This window comes from Lagopus muta, chromosome 3 (assembly GCF_023343835.1).
Source record: "Lagopus muta isolate bLagMut1 chromosome 3, bLagMut1 primary, whole genome shotgun sequence".
Taxonomy (NCBI): Eukaryota; Metazoa; Chordata; class Aves; order Galliformes; family Phasianidae; genus Lagopus; species Lagopus muta.
In genome coordinates, this window is record NC_064435.1 from 33,846,424 (window position 1) to 33,866,503 (window position 20,080).

The window sequence follows — 20,080 nt, forward strand, 5'->3', positions numbered from 1 at the left end:
TTTTTCAAAGAATTTCCAGAACAGAAATTGTTTGCTGCTCTTCTGATCAAGTGCGTTGTACAACTGGAACTCATTCAGACTATCGACAACATTGTGTTCTTCCCTGCAACTAGCAAAAAAGAGGATGCAGAGAATCTAGCAGCAGCACAAGTAAGTAAAATGTGCAGGTGTATTCCCTCTTTAACAGCTTTTTCTCAAGTGGACAAAGTTTCATAAACTCCTGTAACATCGAATTTACAGCTTTTAGAAGTGCTAGAGAACTTGCAGCAGACTGTTGAGATCTTTTACAGCTTGTGTAAAATGGGGTTCGCTGTGCTTCTGTGCTATGCTGTGGAGATTAGAATGTTTGCTGTTCAGAGATCTCTCCAACCTGGGATGGGGGTGCAATTTTTCATACAGTTTTAAGTTTAAGTACAGTTGCAGATGAAAACAGGGTAGGATTGCAATGTCACAGCAGCTTAATGAAGGCAGTTGTCAATTCTGACCTGAAATCTTTTTTTCCCCAAATAGAGAGATGCAGTAGATTTTGATGTCCACGTGGATACACAGGATCAAGGGATGTATCGTTTTCTGACATCACAGCAGCTTTTCAAACTCCTCGATTGTCTGCTAGAATCTCACAGGTTTGCCAAGGCGTTTAATTCCAACAATGAACAAAGAACTGCTCTCTGGAAAGCAGGTGAGTCAGTCAGTCTCTGTGGAGAGAGATTCTTCATGAACATTCTGCTCTGCTTTGAATAGATGGGTACAAAAGCTTTAAAAATACAGTGATGCTGTAATTTTACATCCTTAGACATCCCTAAGTGAAGGAAGCCCCATCTATTTGGATGCAAATGCCTTTTGGATTTCCAAAGATGTAAGGGGCTGCCTTTGGGTGTACGCAGCTGCCAAGTTAAACACTGGCTGTAGGTGTGAGTCCTGTGTTTGGAAACTACAGGTACAAAACAGTGTTAGGAGGGTTGTGGTGCTAACAAGTCTGCTCTTGAAATTGTGGCGTTTTCCAAAACGGGTTGAAAATGGAATCTCTGTACTGGAGCAGTTCAACCTATTCCTTGCACTAAAATTAGCAGTATTAATCTATAAATACATAGTATACATTGTAAAATAAATACTTAAATGCATATATTTGTATAAACGTGTATTATTTCTGTTCATATGTGTTGTGTGTTGTATGTTAACAAATATAACATGTGTAGTATGCTGTCTATGTGCAGGACATGCTCAGGAGAGGTACCAAAAACTTAAGTGAAACAAACAAAACCCTAAATGGGTTCTTTGAATTTCTTTAGGTTTTAAAGGCAAGTCCAAGCCCAATCTTCTGAAGCAGGAGACAAGCAGTCTTGCCTGTGGGTTACGCATTCTGTTCCGCATGTACATGGATGAAAGCCGAACCAGCGCGTGGGAAGAAGTCCAGCAAAGGCTGCTAAAGTAAGGGCTGTATAGCAGAACCTGTTAATGTTATCTCTGTTAAAGAACGTGCTGGTTTGGGTTTGCTTGTTTGTAGTACACTTACTTGAGTGAACAGCGCTGTGTGGTGGTGGTCCCAGCTAGCATGTGGGTCAGTGAGGGATTTTTACAAAGAATATATGTATATATCAAACTTTTCTTTTTTTCTTCCTAGTAACTTCAGCTGTTTTAGGGAGCTGATGCTGTTTGTTCTCATCTGTAGAAATGAGCACAGGCTTTCAGGATCCTGTGGGCACATAGAAGCTTGTGGCATGTTGTTTTTTGCATTGTTGAATATTAATTATAATCCACTCAGATTTACCTGAACGTTCTTACTTTGCAAAGTCCTTCAAGCCAGAGTTGGAATAACAGAGGCCTTCAAACCATGGTGGAGAAAGAATGGAAGTATTTTAGGATTTAATAGACCAAGTCTATTAAAGGGACTTGGAGCAAAGATGAAAAAGTATGTTCTTGCATCAGCACAAGGTTCAGTCTGTTGTATCATTTTGTCTTGCATTCTAACACCCCTCAGAGAGCATTTGGTACCATTTATGTAGACGTGCAAACACTGCTATTACAGTTCATAATCCTGTTTAGCACTGGGTTTTGGTTTTCATTTGAGCAAAGCCACTGCTTTTTGTTAATCACGAGACTCACAGTAGCTTTCCCAGAGCAATGTGGTTCTGTGCCAGTTTTCTATGCTGGTGTGGCTACTTACAAAGCCAAAGCTCACCTTACAGTAGATCTCAAAATACAGTGTGAGTTACTGGGTTGTGTCTTCTCTCTCCAGTGTCTGCAGTGAGGCTCTGAGTTACTTTCTTACTCTCACATCAGAAAGCCATCGGGAGGCCTGGACTAATCTACTGCTCTTATTTTTGACTAAAGTTCTGAAGATAAGTGATGAAAGGGTAGGTAATGGGAACTACTTGAAATGCTGCATTAAGTATCATTCCAAACCAGCAGCTCTTTGCTTCAGAAGTTCCTGCTGCTCTGTAGGGTTGTGTATTGTAGAAATCTGTGTTGCAGCTGCACTCGTTGGTTACCAACGGCTGCATTGCAGAATGGGGGTACAGTGAGTGCTGAGCTGTCTGAGAATATTTTAAAGATGCTAAAATTGTTTAGAAATGTGTTTTAAGTCGCTTTTATGCTTCTCCTGCTGAGAAGGGTTAGTGGCTGGTACTGCTTTCAAAGTGCTTGGAAGTAACTCCTGCTTTTGCTTCCCATGTTGCACGTGAGTCACCTTGACCTTTTCCAAAGCAGTTCTGGATTAAATAAATCTGTATTTAGATCTCCCACCATTTCTAGCAGAACTGGGCTGAATTATTAAGTGAACAAGGCCAACCACAACCACAGACATAACGGATGAGGGCAAAATTCTTCCTAGTGAGGAGTAAGAGTTAGAGATCTGTGTGCAGCCAGTGAGCATGTCAGAAGGCTTGACAGCTGCCTTAGCCTTATCCCAGCACTGCAGGCTCCTGTTACGGTGATGCTTCGGCTTGTCACTTCATGGATTTCTCACCTTGACTTAGGAGAGCATTTAAAATTCTTCACTCGCAGGCTTTCTGAGGTGTGCTGGTGCATTATGGAATAACCTGGCTGTTTGTTTGTTTTCTCCCCAGTTCAAGGCTCACGCCTCTTTCTACTATCCTCTCTTGTGTGAAATTATGCAGTTTGACCTTATCCCTGAACTCCGGGCTGTTCTGCGAAGGTTTTTCCTGCGGATCGGCGTGGTTTTTCAGATATCCCAACCAGCAGAGCACGAGTCTGCAATCAGCAAGCAGTAGCACGTAGTGACTGGGGGTTGCTCCCTTAAAAGCCTGAACTCCTCAGCTAAATAAAAGGACCAGCGAGCTGAGCCGTTCTGTCTGGGCATCCATAGAAATGGTTTCTTTGTACGGCAGGCAGCGTGTGTCTAAGGATGAATGGTACAGATGCTTACACCTGTAATTAAGGCTTGCAACACTCCAGTCCCTTTGTTTCCTGATGGATTGTCTATGGGTTTCTCTGCCCTGGCCGGTGCTGAGCACAGAGCCAGTTTTCAGCACAGTCCCCTCGAGCCAGTTTTCAGCACAGTCCCCTCGTCAGCGTTGGGCTGCGCCATCCTTTCCTGTCCTAGACAGCAGTACAGCAACATGTGGTTGTGGCGGGTGTGAAAGGAAAACGTACCCAAAGAACTCTGTATGTAAAGGTTTGAGCTTCTGCGAGAAGTACAACTCAGGAGAGCTGTATTTTGAAGGATCAAATGTTTATAGTGAAAAGAAAAAGGAGATTATTGTTGATGGTAAAAGTTATTTAGCGACTATGTCTGATATTCTAAGATTTTTTGCACACTCAGGCTGACTGAGACATCGGTAATCATCCTTCTGTGAAAATGTACAGAGATGCAGGTCTGTAATATAAACTCTTTAACACTATACAGTTCTTCCTGAATTGTTTTATTTCTGTATTTTTGATTTGTTGAAAACCCATACCACTGAATTGTTTACCAAATGCACTAGAAGTTTGGGTTTCTTTTTGGGGGGTTGTGGTTTATTTCTCTGGTTTCGTTGTAGCCCAGCAGTTAGTGTTGCTGACTTTGGTCAAGAGCAGAGGTAGAAGTACCACGACTGACTGAACTACCTGTACTATACTTGTTTTAGGGCTTCTCAGTATAACGAGCCATCAAAACGATGATCCTTCAAGGAGTGGAACTTGAATCACTGCAAACAAGTCTAGGTTGTGTCTGCTGTCACATGTTTTTTTGTTTGATGTAGATTTCACTCTGATGTACAGAATTTAATGTTGAATATATTCGAGTAACAAATCGGGCATGGTTTGGGGATGGTTAAATTTATTGGAAATGTATTCATACTGTGAATTGTGCTCTGATGGTTAAAAGACGAGATTGTCAAGCATTCTGTATTACAATGGATGTAGAAATTTTTTTCAGATGGACAAAATGTATATGGTACAGATATGTAAAGTTTTCTATGTAAAAAAAATTCTGTACAACTTTCTGTACAATATTTGGTTCTCATCTGGCATACTCTAATCGGGTTATAGGTCAATAAAGTTTTTGAACTCTTTCATCAGTGCAATCAAAACCAGCCTAAGCAACAGCACTTGTTTTATACCTTCCTTTGCCACGGATCCATGACTTGGAACTGAGGGAGAGGAACAGAGCAGGCAGCAGCAGGGTGCTGGAAGGCAGAGCTGGAAGCAGCTGAGTGCAGGAGCTGGGGAAAAGCAACTGACAGGAATTAAAGGGCCTGACCTCTGTGTAGTCTGCACTCATAAAACATTAAGACTTTCTGGGGTGTAGCAAAAAGAGCACTGCCTACTGAGCTGTTAGGAAAGATTTGGAGGATCCTTTTTGAAGAGCCAACAGGATTCGAATGCAAACAGCATAGCGGGGGCCAAGGGGGGGAACCATAAGCAAGAGGGAATGGGGTTGTGCTAAAAGCTGTGGACACTGCTGAAGAGCAGAGCTTCTGCTCAGCTCTTGCTCCATGGGTTGTTCCTGCTTTGAAGAGGGCCTTGGCACCCCGCTTCCTTCATGAGAAGGGAAGTGACAGCAACTGCAGCACTAATGCTACTTCAGCCTGCTTTCAGATTTTTAGTAACAAAATAATTTATTATCACCTGCATCAGAAACATAAATATATACTCCAACACAAACCAAGTTAGGAAGGTAAGATATACTGCTAACAGACCTTCTTCCATATAACAACTGCTCTCCTCCTCGGCACCACAGCCCCCATTCAGCACTGGGAAGTGGCCTCCTCCAGGCTGTTCATCCTTTTGGTAAAAGCTCAAACTGCATCTCTGCTGTTGTGCCTCTATTTGCAAACAAACAGTCCTGGAGTTTTGCTATGAGCAAAGGTAAAATGTAATTCTGATTTAATATCAAATTCCCACACACACTGTTCCTTGCAAATTCGCCTCTAAGGCTGAAACTAACTTGTATAAAAAGTGCAAAAAATGCCAAAATACTTCACTGCCCCACTTCCACCACCCTGTAGTACAGAATCCCCACTGCACTGCAGCTTCCATTTCTTCATTATTGCTACTTGTAATTGCACACAGAGCTCCACGCTATTCACATCGAGTACAGCTATCCCTATGAGAGACTCTAAAAGTGCAGTAGTGCCGAACAGGACGCTCCCTTCCCTTGCTGCAAGGCACACGTGGGTTCCATTCAGGCTGTGCTCAGCCGTGTGCAGTGGAGAGGCCCTGCCAGCCCAGCGGCAGCGTGCCCTCAGGAGACAGCTTTGCTGGGCTCTGCTGCTCCGTCAGGAACCTGCGGAGCGTCGCTGCCGTTCCCGGCCGCAGCCAGGGCTCTGTGGCAATGGAGTCAACAGAACTGGGCGGGCGGCTGTCCTTGGATGGAGGAGGCTTCAGCAAGTCATCTGCTTCTCCTAGGGCAACATCCTCACCTGTGGGGAGAGGAACAACACAAGTGTGCTGAAGGAGAATCATAGAATGGCCTGGGTTGAAAAGGACCACAATGATCATGTAGTTTCAACCCCTGCTGTGTGCAGGGTCGCCAACCAGCAGACCAGGCTGCCCAGAGCCACATCCAGCCTGGCCTCGAATGCCTCCAGGATGGGGCATCCACAGCCTCCTTGGGCAACCTGTTCCAGTGTGTCACCACCCTCTGTGTGAAAAACTTCCTCCCAAAAAGACATCATCATCCCTACACCAAACATGCTGATTTGTCTGGACTAAGCAGGAACAAAAGCAAAAAAGATTTGCTGTTTTCAAGACTCATTTCAGATGTTATGCAGGTCAGGGCCCACTGCAGGTACATCCCCACGGGCCTTCCATGCCCAATGCCAACAGCCTGTGTCACACCAACCCAGGGCTGATGTGGGCAGATCCCCCTGTGCCTGCCCAGCTGCTCACCCCAAGCCTCTTGGCACAAAGGCCTATCTCATGTACCAGTGCACACATGCAGAGAAGAATGAAGCCACTGAGTGACAGCATTATGGCTGAGCACGCTCAGTGAGACACTCTGTTCACACCCAAGAAATAAACAGTTTAGCACTGGCAAGCAGGGCAAATGCAATTACCTGCACAGATGGCATTCCAGCACAGCTAGGAACCGTAATGCAATGTCGTTCCAAGCAGTGGGCTTGTTGAGCCTGCTGCCACCAATTGCTTCCCTTCAGAACATGGGTCCACTACCACTCTGAAGGCTATTATGACTGGTTTTGCAGGTCAGCCATAGATACAGACCTTATATCTTAGGCACAGTGCAGCATAGAATATCAGTGATGCTTTTTTATTATTATTATCATATATGAATATGAAAAAGACATATAGCACTTATTGTTCCTGTCTTGAGAGACAGTAGTACTTAAATTTGGGCAGATGCAGCCTCTGTTCTTATTTACCTCCTCCAGCAGCTGGAAGTACAAATGGTTACAAAGAAGAGATGACAGAAAATGGGGGAAGAGAGCAAAAGAAGCTCACAGGGCAAAAGTGGACTAATTTGGATGGACTGAAATCAGCAAACCCATTTGTTTGGAATTACAGAAGGAAAAAAAAACCCTACCTCCATATTCACTAAAAATCTGAGCAAGGTGGTTATAACAAACAAAAAACATCGCAAGAGAACCCATAGCTACAGAAACAGAAAGCCTGTCAGCAGCTGTAATCTCATTCATCTCACACTCTCACAGTGTTTATAAAAAGGTACTGACACTGTAATTACCAGACAGCACAGCGACTGCCTCGATGAAAAAAAGATTTCTGTCTTACATGAAAGAATTCATTTGCACAAATCACATCGCACGAAAAATGAAAGGCCAGGCCTCCCACCAACAGTCAGGGTTTGCTCTCTTTCCCTCAGCATCGCCACCGTGCTGCTGTAACCCACACAGCACCCTGCAGTATGAGCAGTGGTACGGATGGGACAAGCAGCAGAGCGTGACGAGGCAGCACTCAGAGCATCTTGTCCCACTGTGCTCTTCTAAGCTTTATCTACAACACGCTGCTTGAAGCTTGTTGGAAGCCTCTCACAACGGTTACCGACCTTGATAAGTAATTTCTATTGGAGCCAGGCACTCCCTGCTCAGCTACAGGCAGTGTACGAACGCTCGTTCCTTTGCTGTACCTATCTAGAGATGACACAGTAAATCCTAGCACACGGGCGTACCTAAGTGAGCAGATCTCTGCTGGAGCTCGGTCAGCCTGCGCACTCGTTCTTCGTTTTTGCCTTTCATCTGATCAACATCCAGGCTGAAGTCGGAGTGCAAAGACACACTGTCAGGCTGCAGCAGCGGTGTCAGGGCTGGTGGGACATATTCCTGCAGCAAGTGCAAAAAACAGAAATCCTGCAGTTACATAGCTGTCCCGGTTTGGCTGGGACAGAGTTAATTTCCTTCATAGCTGCTCATGCAGTGCCACGTTTCAGATTCAGGAAGAAAACAATGTTGATAGCACATCGGTGTTTTAGTTATTGCAGAGCAGTGCTTACATCAAGTCAAGGACTCTTCAGCTTGTCACACCGCCCTGCCGGCAAGGAGCTGGGGGTGCAGCAGCTGCTGGGAAGGGACATAAGCAGGACAGCTGACCTAACTGGCCAGAGGGCTTTCTCATGTGACAAAACACAGCAACAGTAGAACCGAAGGAGCTGGCAGAGGGGCTGCTGCTGCTCGGGGACTGTCTGGGTACAGCTGGCTGCTGGTGAGCCATTGCGTCGTGCATTGCTTTTGTTTTATTCATTCTTTTCTTCATTTTGCTTATTCTTTTCTTCCTTCTTATTAAACTGTCCTTACCTCAGCCCGTGAGTTCTCACACTTTTTTTTTTTAACCTTTCCCCAATTCTCTCCCCCAGCTCCCCTGGAGGAGTGCACAAACGACAGCGTGGTGCTGAGTTGCTCCTGCATTACACCACTGCGTTCCTTCTGGTGCCCAACGCAGGCTGAGACAGCAACAGATCTGACCACAGCGTGTTACAGAGAACACATTTGCTTGTATTTTTTCATAATTATCACATTATTTTAATAGCTGCTGTCCACAATGTTCATTTGTTGGCTCACAGAGTTGTTCTGGCTCCTCTCAAAGCTGCTTTGGTTGTTGTCAGGGCTGCTTTGGTTGCTCTCCGGGCTGCTTTGGCTGCTCTCAGGGCTGTTTGGTGCAATCCCTTTCTTGCTGTACTTGCTCCCCGTTTTGCTGTTTATCAGCGCAGAGGGCTGGTTAAAGACTGCTTTGGGTTTTCTCACTCTGCTGTACTGCATAACACTCACAAAGTGATAAAAGCATAATCTACTGCTGCACTCAGCATTGCTGCCATCCTTCTACTTTGGAAACTATCAGCAATTACACTTCTTACCTTTCCTTCTCTGAGAGTCAACCCTTCTCCTCTAGATCAATTAGAAGAATGCTTGAGAACTGTGTATACCTTTGGGATACCCAAACCAGCACGTTGTTATTGCTGTGTCTCCTGAGCACGTTTCAGGTTTCATCCTGAGGCTAAACAATTATTTGAGACCACCACCCAGAGCTCTGCCCCAAGGCAAGACAGCTGCAAAGGCATGGGCAGGCACCCAGAACACAGGGCACCTCCAATGCATTGAAACTTCAATCTAAACAAGTGCAGAGATATGAAAAAGTGATTGAAACCTGTGATTACACCATCACCTGGCAGCTCCAAAGAGACACAAATCACTACAGCATGCCGGGGTTTGGCCTACCTAGCCTCATTTGGCCCCAGTCACCACCTTCAAGAGGAAGAGACAGCCTCTGGATCTAACAGCAACAGACCCACAACACTGGATAATCCAACCCCTGCAACAGACACCATGGCAGAGCCATCACAGGTATCCAAGAAGAAAGAATGGGAGCAGAAGTCAGCTCACTCAGTAAGGGAAGAAGCAGCTTCTCCTAAACAAAGAGCAGGAGAAAGCATCAGAAGAAGCAAACTGTTACAAAGCATTCGTAAGAACAGGAGGTGGATGCGACAGAACTCATAAACGAGACAAAAACCTCCTGATCACCCCTGGGTGAGCTGGGACATACACTAAGATTCCAGGATGAACCCATCTGGGTCACCGCAGTGTGGCATGATATTGCTGCCCAGGTAGAGAACACGGTGGTAACAGCACAACATGTAGATGCCCACCTACCCAAGAGTCTTCACACACTGAAGAACACCAGAACCACCAGCAGGTGGATCAGGCTGCTAGGATTGAAGTGACTCAGGTAGATCTTGACTGGCAGCGTAAAGATGATTTCTAGCTCAATGGGCCATGATGCTTCAGGCCATCAAGAAAGAGGAGCAACATACAGATGGGATAAGGATCAAGGGGTGGATTTGACCACAGACACTGTTGCACAGGTTATCCACAGATGTGAAATATGCTGGAGTTAAGCAAGCCAAGCAAGCCTCTTTGTATGGAGGGCAATGGCTGAAACATAAATACAGGGAGGCCTGGCAGGTGGATTCTATCACCTTCTCACTCACAATAATGGCAAGTGCCACATACTTGCAATGGTGGAAGCAAACACTGGATGGCTGGAAATGTATTTCGTGCTCCACACCACCACCCAAAATATCATCCTGGGCCTTAAAAAGCAGGTCTTATGGTGACATGGCACCCCAGAAGGAACTGAGTCAGACAATGGGACTCATTTCTGAGACAACCCCATAAACACCTGGGCCAAAGAGCACAGCACTGTGTGAGTACATCACATCCCCCACCATGCAGCAGCCTCTGGAAAATGGAATGATACAATGGACTGTTAAAAACTACATTGAGAGCAATGGGTGCTGGGATATTCAAACACTGGGGCACACGTTTAACAAAAGTCACCTTGTTAATCAACATTCAGAGATCTGCCAGTCAAGCTGGCCCTGCCCAGAAAAAAACTTATGCTCTGTAGAAGGTGATTAAGTCCCTGTAGAGCCCTGTGTAGGGCACCACAGTATGGGTTAGTCCTGCCTCAAGCAAAGGCAAACCCATGCATAAGGCTGCTTTTTCTCAAGGACCTGGGTGCACTTGGGGGTAATGCGTAAAGATGAGGAAGTCTGCTGTGTACCTCCAGGTGATTTGATGTTGGTGAGAACAGCCAATAATTTGTGTCCAGTTCTGAGCTCCTTAGTTCAAAGACAGGATCGCCTAGAAAGGAGTCCAGTGGAGGGCCAAAAAGATGATTAAGGGCCTGGAACATCTCCCTTATGAGGAAAAGCTAAGTAAGCTGGGTCTGTTCAGCCTGAGGAAAAGAAGACTGAGAGGGGGATCTGATAAATGTTTATACATATCTAAAGGGAGGTGGGAGGCAAAGGGATGAGGCCAGGCTCTTCTCACTGGTGTATAGCAATAGAACAATGGAACCTGGCTTGGCTTCAGCATGCAACAATTCAACACCACACACCATCTCTCCAGCCCTGAATGACTGCTGTGACAGATGGAGCTCAAAGTCATGGACTAAATAAGCTCAATGGACATTTTAAAGAGATAATCCACAGAAAAAGAGCAATGAGATCTGTACGTTTGTATCAAAGGATGGCAAGGGTGCTGGTGAGGACATATTGGAAAGAGTAAGACCTGAGCATGAGTTAGATGGCATGGAATGAGGGGACAGCTGACCCAGACCAACGAAACAGATTCTATTCCACATGCTGCCACGTTGAAAATGGGGGAGTTGGCCAGAAGGCTGCCATTCCTCAGGGAATGGTGGGGCATCAGTTGGCCAGCAGTGAACAATTGTGTTGTGCATCACTTCTTGTGTTGTTTTGGGTTTGTGGGGTAGGGGTTTTTTTGTACTTTATTTTTTCCTCTTTCTTATTAAACTGCCATTATCTCAACCCAGGAGTTCGTGCACTTTTTCCAATTCTCTCCCCTAACCCACCTGGTGGGAGAGAGCAAACAGCTCTATCATGCTCAGCTGTTTGCCAGGTTAAACCACAACACCAGCATACTTTTAAAAAGGGCAACTAGGCATACATGTACACCCTCTGTATCCATGTCATCCAGCCACTAAGGAACCACAAGCACTATCCAACAACGACAGGTTTGTGTCCTGTCTTCATATTTAAGTCAATCTGGTTACCATACTTACAGCGCACTCCAGTGCTTTCTTCTTTATTCGTCTCCTCTCCCTTGCAGAAAGTGGAAGCTGTGATGATAAGTCAATTTCTTCTAAGGCAGAAAAAGTTTCTCCATTAGCACCTGCAAAATCATAGAATCATAGAATCACAAGGTTGGAAACGACCTATAAGATCATCCAGTCCAACCATCTCCTCATCACCATTGCCACCACTAGCACTAAACCATATCACGCAGCACGTCATCCAGACACCTCTTGAACACTGCCTGACCACTCTCTGAGAGAAAAAGTTCTTCCTTATGTCTAATCTAAACCTCCTCTGATACAACTTCTGGCCATTACCCCATGTCCCCAGCTCCCTCAGCCACTCCTCATAAGACTTGTGCTCCAGACCCCTCACCAGTTTTGTTGCCCTTCTCTGGACACACCCCAGGACCTCATCATCTTTCCTGTAGTGAGGAGCCCAAAACTGAACACAGTACTCGAGGTGCGGCCTCACCTCGAGTAGAGGGGCTGAGTAGAGGGGGATGATCACCTCCCTGCTCCTGCTGGCCACACCATTTCTAATGCAGGCCAGGATGCCGTTGGCCCTCTTGGCCACCTGGGCACACTGTCGGCTCACGTTCAGCCAAGCATCAACCAACACCCTCAGGTCCTTCTCTTCTTCACACTCATTCAGCCACTCATACCCAAGCCTATAACACTGCATGGGGTTGTTGTGGCCAAAGTGCAGGACCCGGCACTTGGCCTTGTTGAACCTCACCCCATTCATCTCAGCCCAGTGGTCCAGCTTACCTAGACCCCTCTGAAGGGCCTCAGGCAAATCGACACCACCTCCCAGCTTGGTGTCATCTGCAAACTTGCTGAGGGTGCACTCAATCCCCTCATCTAGGTCATCAATAAAGATACTAAACAAGATGGGCTCCAGTACTGACCCCTGGGGGACACCACTTGAAACGGGTCGCCAGCTGGACTTCACTCTGTTCACCACGACCCGCTGGGCACGGCCCTGTAGCCAGTTCCTTACCCAAAGAAGTGTATATCTGTTCAGACCACGGGCAGCCAGTTTCCCCAGAAGAAGCCTGTGAGGGACCGTGTCAAAGGCTTTGCTGAAGTCTAGGAAGATTACATCAACAGCCCTTCCCTCATCTGTCAGACTGGTCACCCAGCATAGGAGGAGATGAGGTTGGTCAAACACAACCTGCCTTTCACGAACCCGTGCTGGCTGGGCCTGATCCCCTGGACACCACGCACATGCCGTGCAATCTCATCCAAGATCATTTGCTCCATAACTTTCCCTGGTACTGAGGTCAGGCTGACAGGTCTACAGTTCCCCAGATCCTCCTTACAGCCCTTCTTGAAGATGGGAGTCACATCAGCAAGCCTCCAATCCTCTGGGATCTCACCAGTTAACCAGGAGTGCTGACAGATGGCCAAGAGGGGCTCAGCAATCACCTCTGCCAGCTCTCTCAGCACCCGAGGGTGCAGCCCATCCAGTCTCATGGACTTGTGACAGTCCAGATGGAGGAGGAGCTCTCTGACTGTCTCCACCTGAATCGCTGGGGGCGTTTTCTGAGCAGCATCCCAGACTTCCAGATCGGGGAATAAAAAGCCCAGAGGATAACTGCCCTGACTATTGAAGGTAGATGTAAAGAAGGCATTGAGGACCTCAGCCTTCTCCTTGTCCTCAGTGGCCACATTCCCTGCATTCCAAAAGAGGGGATACAGTTCATAGAGGACAGAGAGCCAAAGCCTCACCTTATCAAGGCATATTAAATGTAAACATGCAGCATTTGGCTCAGGTAGCCTCAGAGCTCTGTGTCACTGGGGGTTGAAGAGCACCTGCAGGGCAGCAACAGCTGCCCTCCTGCTCACATCTCTCCACAGGCACACATCTTGACCAAAATTACAGGCAGGCTATTTGGCCAGATTCTAGACTGATGCACTCACTTCATCTAAGAGCACTGAGCATCTTTCTTGTCATCATCTGAGCAGTAAATAATAAATAGGATTTCCTAATTCGAAGAATGTAAGACTACAGAAAGCACCAAATGCATTGAACAAGGCTGAAAGCAATACCCTGTGCCCCTCCTAAAGTCCAGGTTCTCCAGGATCCACATGTTAATAGAGTAAGTCTGAATATATTTCAAATGAAAAAAAAAAAAAAAGCTTTTAAGCAAAGCCAGATGTGATTATAATCAGTATATGGAAAAATACTGAGTTTCATTAAAAAGTACTGCATCTTCCCCATAGCAGAGAATAAAAACCATATAGGATTATTTCCCTTAGATGACAAAGAGAATTTCAAGGCACTGTAATGCCTACTAATGGAAAATTAACACTTAAGAGACCTGAGCTGGTTGGTTTTCAGTTTTGTTTCATTTCTGGTTTTTATCAGAAATAAAAATAAATGAATAAAGCTCCCCAGCAAGGCGACATCCCAGAGAGAGCATTACACAGAAAGATGCCTTCTCACAAAAAGACATAAAGCAGCCTAAGGCTCTTAGCAGAGTTGTTGACTTTAGGTGTGATCCATGCAAGTTTACTGCAGTACAATTCCATAAAGATCTGCATTTGTACTGATGGCATAATTTATCACTTTAAAAAAAAAATAAATCACAGTTGCTATACCCACAGCAACTTCTAAAACAGCAATAATCTGTTCAGAAAAGTATCACTATGCTAAAAGGTGCATTTGTGCACCCCTCATGTGCTAAAAGAGAGAAACTCACCAATAAAAGCACTGTCAGATTCCAACAGCGAATTTTTCAAGGATTCATGGGAGTCATTCCTGAACTGCAAAGGTGAAGCAGAAGACACGCAAAGTCAGATGCCTCAATATCTATTACCTAATTATAAATAACGTACATTTAACATCTGCTGAAGCTCTGCAAAGGAAACAGCAGCTCTGCAGTGTTTTGCACTATTCTATACTTCATAGCTGCAAAAAAGTGCATCTTTTCAAATAGTTCATGTTCTCCTTACGCAGTAGTTTTTGGACTTTTCTGTTGCAGCACCATTTACTGTAATTGTCTGCACGTGGCAGTGGTTGTGGCAGTCTGTGCAAGCCACCATATCCATCAAGGGGTGCATCCCAGTCACCACCTGAGCTTTACACCACAGGACAAAGCAGGCAGCAGGCCTGCACCCAAGGTTTGTCCAAAGCTCTGATCAAAAGAGGGAAGACTCCTCATGTTTTTGCTTATCCCACCACGTGCAATCTTTGGTATTAAAGCACCAAATATCTTCCTAATAATAACAAGCAGTAAGATCATTGCTTACAGTTCACTGCATAGTTGCAACCATTCGCAGCAGAAATTCAACTTGAAAATCACTACGAAAATCAAAGTAGTGGAAACTATTTGAGGAAACAAGGGGAAACAAACTTTTTACTGCAAACTACTGCTCTGGAGAAGACTTTCAGGTATTAATTTACAACTCTAACATGCATTAAGGTGATGTATATTTTCCATTTGCTCAGTAATATTTCGTTTCCGCATGAAGTTATAGTGTTATCCTTGAGGCTAATGGCTGTTCCTTGCAGTCTTCCACCATATAGGGGCCCACACTCCCACAAAACACCACTGAAGTATGCTGTTCTGCAGTTAGGTTAGTGAAAAAAATAAAAACCCAATTCTGATAGCACTTCATTTGGCTTTATTTACACAAGAAAATAAACCTCTCCTTTGAGACAGTGTGCATCACTCAAGTCACGTGGATTCAGAGCTACTGCTGCTGGCTCGGCTGCTTCCACTAATTCACACTCCCAGCAGCAATCTAACATCATATGAATATAAAGTAAGTATCGATGAATATTAAAAAAGGAAGCTAATGAATCAAACAATCTCTATATACAAAGATAAACAACTTCCACGTCAAGCTTAAGAACCTGTTAATCATTCTATTAAGCAATAGCATTAAAGAAGCTCGCTGTCTTGGGTGTAATTCTTTCCTCCAAATTCTGTACAAGCCACACAATTTAATAAGCATTAAGCATTTCTTGTGCTTGAAAAAAGCACAATATTACTTTTTTTTTTTTTTTAAACTTGTTTTGTTCTTACCAGTCCCATGGTTTGTGGGTTGTAGGCAGAAGGAGAATCATCTTCATCCATGAGAACCACATAGAGAAAAGATTAAATAATTACAGTGTCATAAGAAAAGAGAGAACACTGACACGCGACGTGCTGACAAAACTTCTGCTACTACATGGAAGAGAAAAACCACTGTCAACTACTACAACTTCCTTTAAAATTGTATACATTTTAACTGAACACCTGAAAACTCCGAACATCAGTGAAGTGTCTGAATGCCAATGTAAGTATTACCAGAAAAATCAAACAGGAGTCAATAGCATATTATTTCTGAGAACACCAGGGTTCTCACTTGAGGGTTCTCAAGTGCACACACTTCTGAAGGGCTGGATATATCAGAAAGCTACAGCAGGGGAGATTCAGGCTGGACATGAGGAAGTATTACTTTTCAGAAAGGTGGCCAGGCACTGGAATGGACTGCCCAGGGAGGTGGTGGAGTCACCGAGCCTGGGGGTGTTCAAGGAAAGGCTGGATGTTGTGTTGAGGGACATGGTTTAGTAGGAGCTATTGGGAATAGGTGAACGGTTGGACTGGGTGATCTTTTAGGTCTTTTCCAACCTTGGTGATTCTATGATTCTATGATTCTATGAAAGACCTCAATTTGTGAGATGGTTTACCACAGGTGTCCAACTTCTTAGCTTGCCTGAGCAATTGTCTTGGGCCACATTCAAAACATATCATATAGTTAAGGTACGTAAGGATCAAAGATTTTTAAAACATTTTTTATTAAAAGATTTTTCTTCTTAAAAGAGAGCAACAAAAAACTACGGGGTTGGACATGTATAGTTTTAAGCATCAAATAAACCCATGAGAGCACAAAAGGTTGCTGCACGAATACCTGGGTTTTTCTTTCACCCTCCCCAGTTTCACCTGTTGAGACCTTAACATCTTTACACATCATTTGAAATACTGTATCTGACGAGACATTTAGGTACACAGCTAGAAAGAAGTTTGTTTTGTGACACGCTCTGCACACTGCTGAACCCCAGTGAAACTAGGACACGGTAATGAGAAAACACACCAGCTTAAATAACTGCAGATGAGACAGCAATTAAACGGCCACAAACTGGAGCAGAGAAGTTCTGCACCAACATGCAAAGGAACTTCTTCACAGTGAGGTGACGGAGCACTGGAACAGGCTGCCCAGGGAGGCTGCGGATTCTCCTTCTCTGGAGATATTCAAGACCCACCTAGACTCCTACGTGTGCAGCCTGCTGTAGGGGGCTTTGCAGGTGGACTGGACCTGATGACCTCTAGAGGTCCCCTCCAGCCCCTATGATTCTGTGAATCTGAACTTTCCAAGCTATACGTGGGAACCTGAAAGTATATGGCCTTCCTACTATAAGATTATACTGCCTTTTCTAGCATATTCTTCTTATCTTCACCTTCACAGGTATTTTGTACATTTTATTTGCTTTTCTTTTATTAAATATATTTGTGAATTAAGAAGAAAAAAAGAGTGTAAACTACACTATTTATCATCCCAGAAGTAGCTGCAGCAGTCCTATGGACAGCCACAGAATCATAGAATGGCTTGGGCTGGAAGGGACACCAATGATCACCAACCTCCAAACCCTTCTGTTGCAGGCAGGGCCAACCACCTTCAGATCTGGTACTAGACCAGGCTGCCCTGGGCCCCAACCAACTTGGGCTTGAACACCTCCAGGAATGGGGCACCCACAACCTCTCTGGGCAGCTTGTTCCAGCACCTCACCACTCTCTCTGTAAAGAACTTCCTCCTGATATCCAATCTAAACCTTCCCTCCTTGAGCTTAAAAACATTTTGCCTTGACCTATCACTGTTACCCTTGTAAGAAGTTGATTTCCCTCCTGTTTATAATCCCCTTTTTAAATACTGGAAGGCTGCAATGAGGTCTCCCCACAGCCCTCTCTTCAAATATTTGTTTTAAGCAGGTAAGGCAATCCACACTATCATACAGTATGATAAAACAGGAAAGCCTTTGCCACAACAGCTTGTAACACGGCCTCTTATCCACAATACATATTGCTTTAATTCATCTTCCTGTCTGCCTCATCTCAGACAATAAAACTGCTCATCGATTTTCACTGAGGGGAAGAAGATGAACTTGTCTCTGAGGAAAATGAACTGGAAATACAGAGATAACATGGTAACTAATTATCTAGCTCAGTACGTGCTGACAGGCTATAAATGATGTTGTAAAGCAGTAAATGGGATTGAGAGAGAGAAAAGGCTGCTTGAGGATCCTCTGTAAGATTCAGTGGAAAGTTATTTTGGAAATCAGCTCCTTGCGTTCCAGCAGAAAATGCCTGCTGCTAGTTTGCCCCCACGTAAGACTGCAGTATCCATTCAGCATTAGCTTACATCTAATACAACCACTCAGCCTTAAAACTAATGAAAAAAGGCAAGTTTGCTTTCCAGCTAGTGGAGGTTGCTCTCCAGGCAACATTAAATCAGAGCCTTCTCAGACTGCCTGTTAAGTAATACTCCAATGGGAAGAAAACCAAAACCAGAAACACACAGTTCTCCACTGAAACTACTGACCTCTTTTGCACAATTTCAGTCCACCCCAGAAAGGGCAAGACTGAATGCAACCCTGCACACCCAATTTTGACATTGTGATATTTAAAATCTTGTAATCAGCCCAGAAGATGTTACAGAGATGCTGATTTGTAACTGCAATGTTATATTATTCATAAGCAATACTGCCCACCTTGCTTGAACACCCAAACATCCACCCATTCTGGAGTTGCTAGTAAGTTGCAAAATCTTACACATGATTTCTAAAGCAAAGTCTGCTCTAGGATACAGATTTCTGAATCTGTGAAATATTCAAACCATGACTACAAACATAAAAGGAATTTAGTACTAAGAGATAAAAGTAGGAGACACATTGGCTGCACTATAACTGATACAGCTTCAAAGCCATCTCCTCCAGTGAGAACTGAAAAGGTGCTGGGAGGGACTTACCTGCTAACACCTCCACCAGGTATCAGCTGAAGATTTTTACTGCTCTATGATTTTCTTTAACAGAAAGTAACCAACCTAATTCTCTCTTGCATTGTTCTGAAGCAAGCACAAAGCAGTAATTAAATTCCTTTCAGGGAAATAAGGAGAAATAGTCACACTAATTTTTAAAAGAAGTCATTCAATACTTCTATGCTTTTTAATGTGACAGAATTTCAGTGTTCTGGTGAACAGAAGTGCTTTACACTTCTGTGCTGCAGTGCTGACAGGGAACATCAAGGTAAAATCAGAGCTGCCATTTTTTAAAAACCTTCATCAAATACAAAAGCAATAGACAAAGCCACTGAAATTATCTTGGTCCATTCATTCCTTACCTTCTGCTTCTCTCCTCATTCTCATTCTGTCAAGTTTCTTCTGCTGCTCTCTCAACAGAGCCTGCTGTTGAATTTCTAGAGTCTGGTCATCTTTTGGAGGATCAGGATACATTTGCCTTAAGCCTACACGTGTTTCAGAATCTAGAACAAAGATAGGAAATAAGAATTTTACTTCAAACTAATGTTTCTGGAAAAGAAATTTTAAAGCAGTTACACATTCACAGTCAGAAGAAACATTAAAAAGAATGGTGACAATGGCATTCTATCCCCCAAGCTGTTTAGTAGCACACTTTTATGGCAGGCATAAGAGATGCAGGCTGATATACCCTCATTTTAAAGAGCTTGCACTCCTGTTTAACTTCAAAATGACATCTCCAGCCAGAAGGCCCTTACAGAGAAGAGCAATGCTTTCTCCCTCCAAAATCTAGAAGGCATTTTGGGGGGGTCTCCATCGATCAAATTAAAAATTTTATGAGAACAGCTCAAATCATATAATTAAACAATTTATCAAATTAAAATCTTTCAAAGCATTCTTTGAATCAATATTCAACAGTTGACAAACATTTTGGAAAAGAAAAACATTTCTCCATCAAAATTACATGCATTCTTTAAAAGACCCCCATAAAATTTAGCAAGGCTCCCCATAAGGTATGTGCCAAGTGGTTGCACACTGACTCTGGCAGTTGTGCAGTACCTAACAACAAACTGTAGACATTTGTAGAAACACTCACACTAAGTGACATAAATGCATGCAAAATGCTGCCCACAGAGCATGCTGCGCATAGGCAGTGGCTGAGAAGAAGCCAGTGTTTTTTGTTTTAAATCCTGAGTGACGTGGAAGACGGAGGAAAAGATGTTTCACAGACTTTCTTCCTCAGCAACAAGATCTCCCTACCTTTGTATTTAAGTTCATTAAAATCCCAGATGTTCTGCATGTTGACAGGATCTTGTGCATCCTTTGATGAAGGCCGCCTCACCGGAGCCTGCAGACGCAGCCTGGCCATCTCAAATATGTCCTTTGGATTCTTCTCTCTCCTCCCACTTGAAAAGTGTGTGAAACAAGCAAAACATCATTTCAAACCACAATACTCATGAATTACATGAAAGCATAGTTTAATGCTAATAGAACTCACTTCTTATACTTAGGCACTGAGCAACTGTTTATTTAAAGCTACTAATAATTTTGA

The 20,080-nt window shown here is 44.2% G+C and overlaps 2 protein-coding genes across 10 annotated transcripts in view; one reads left to right on the forward strand and one right to left on the reverse strand.

Annotated features, from left to right (window-relative positions):
* The window catches only part of ARFGEF1 (ADP ribosylation factor guanine nucleotide exchange factor 1), an 84,049-nt gene extending 79,538 nt beyond the window's left edge, over positions 1-4,511 (forward strand). Inside the window, exons 35-39 of the mRNA XM_048940428.1 lie at positions 11-150; positions 511-679; positions 1,290-1,428; positions 2,237-2,354; positions 3,066-4,511. Coding sequence (XP_048796385.1) covers positions 11-150; positions 511-679; positions 1,290-1,428; positions 2,237-2,354; positions 3,066-3,230 — 731 coding nt within the window. The 3' untranslated portion in view covers positions 3,231-4,511. The remainder of the gene's footprint in view (positions 1-10; positions 151-510; positions 680-1,289; positions 1,429-2,236; positions 2,355-3,065) is intronic.
* A 129-nt stretch (positions 4,512-4,640) lies between these two features.
* Positions 4,641-20,080, reverse strand: part of CSPP1 (centrosome and spindle pole associated protein 1) — a 56,054-nt gene continuing 40,614 nt past the window's right edge. For 7 of the 9 annotated variants that reach the window (XM_048940433.1, XM_048940438.1, XM_048940430.1 and 4 more), the window contains 7 exons: positions 19,789-19,934; positions 18,894-19,034; positions 15,543-15,583; positions 14,214-14,277; positions 11,494-11,603; positions 7,586-7,736; positions 4,641-5,861 (listed from right to left, as the gene is read on the reverse strand). In XM_048940433.1, the coding sequence (XP_048796390.1) occupies positions 5,635-5,861; positions 7,586-7,736; positions 11,494-11,603; positions 14,214-14,277; positions 15,543-15,583; positions 18,894-19,034; positions 19,789-19,934 (880 nt within the window). In that variant the 3' untranslated portion in view covers positions 4,641-5,634. Of the gene's footprint in view, positions 5,862-7,585; positions 7,737-8,308; positions 8,605-11,493; positions 11,604-14,213; positions 14,278-15,542; positions 15,584-18,893; positions 19,035-19,788; positions 19,935-20,080 lie in introns of those variants that run through there. The other 2 variants (XM_048940437.1, XM_048940436.1) reach the window with 2 other exon arrangements.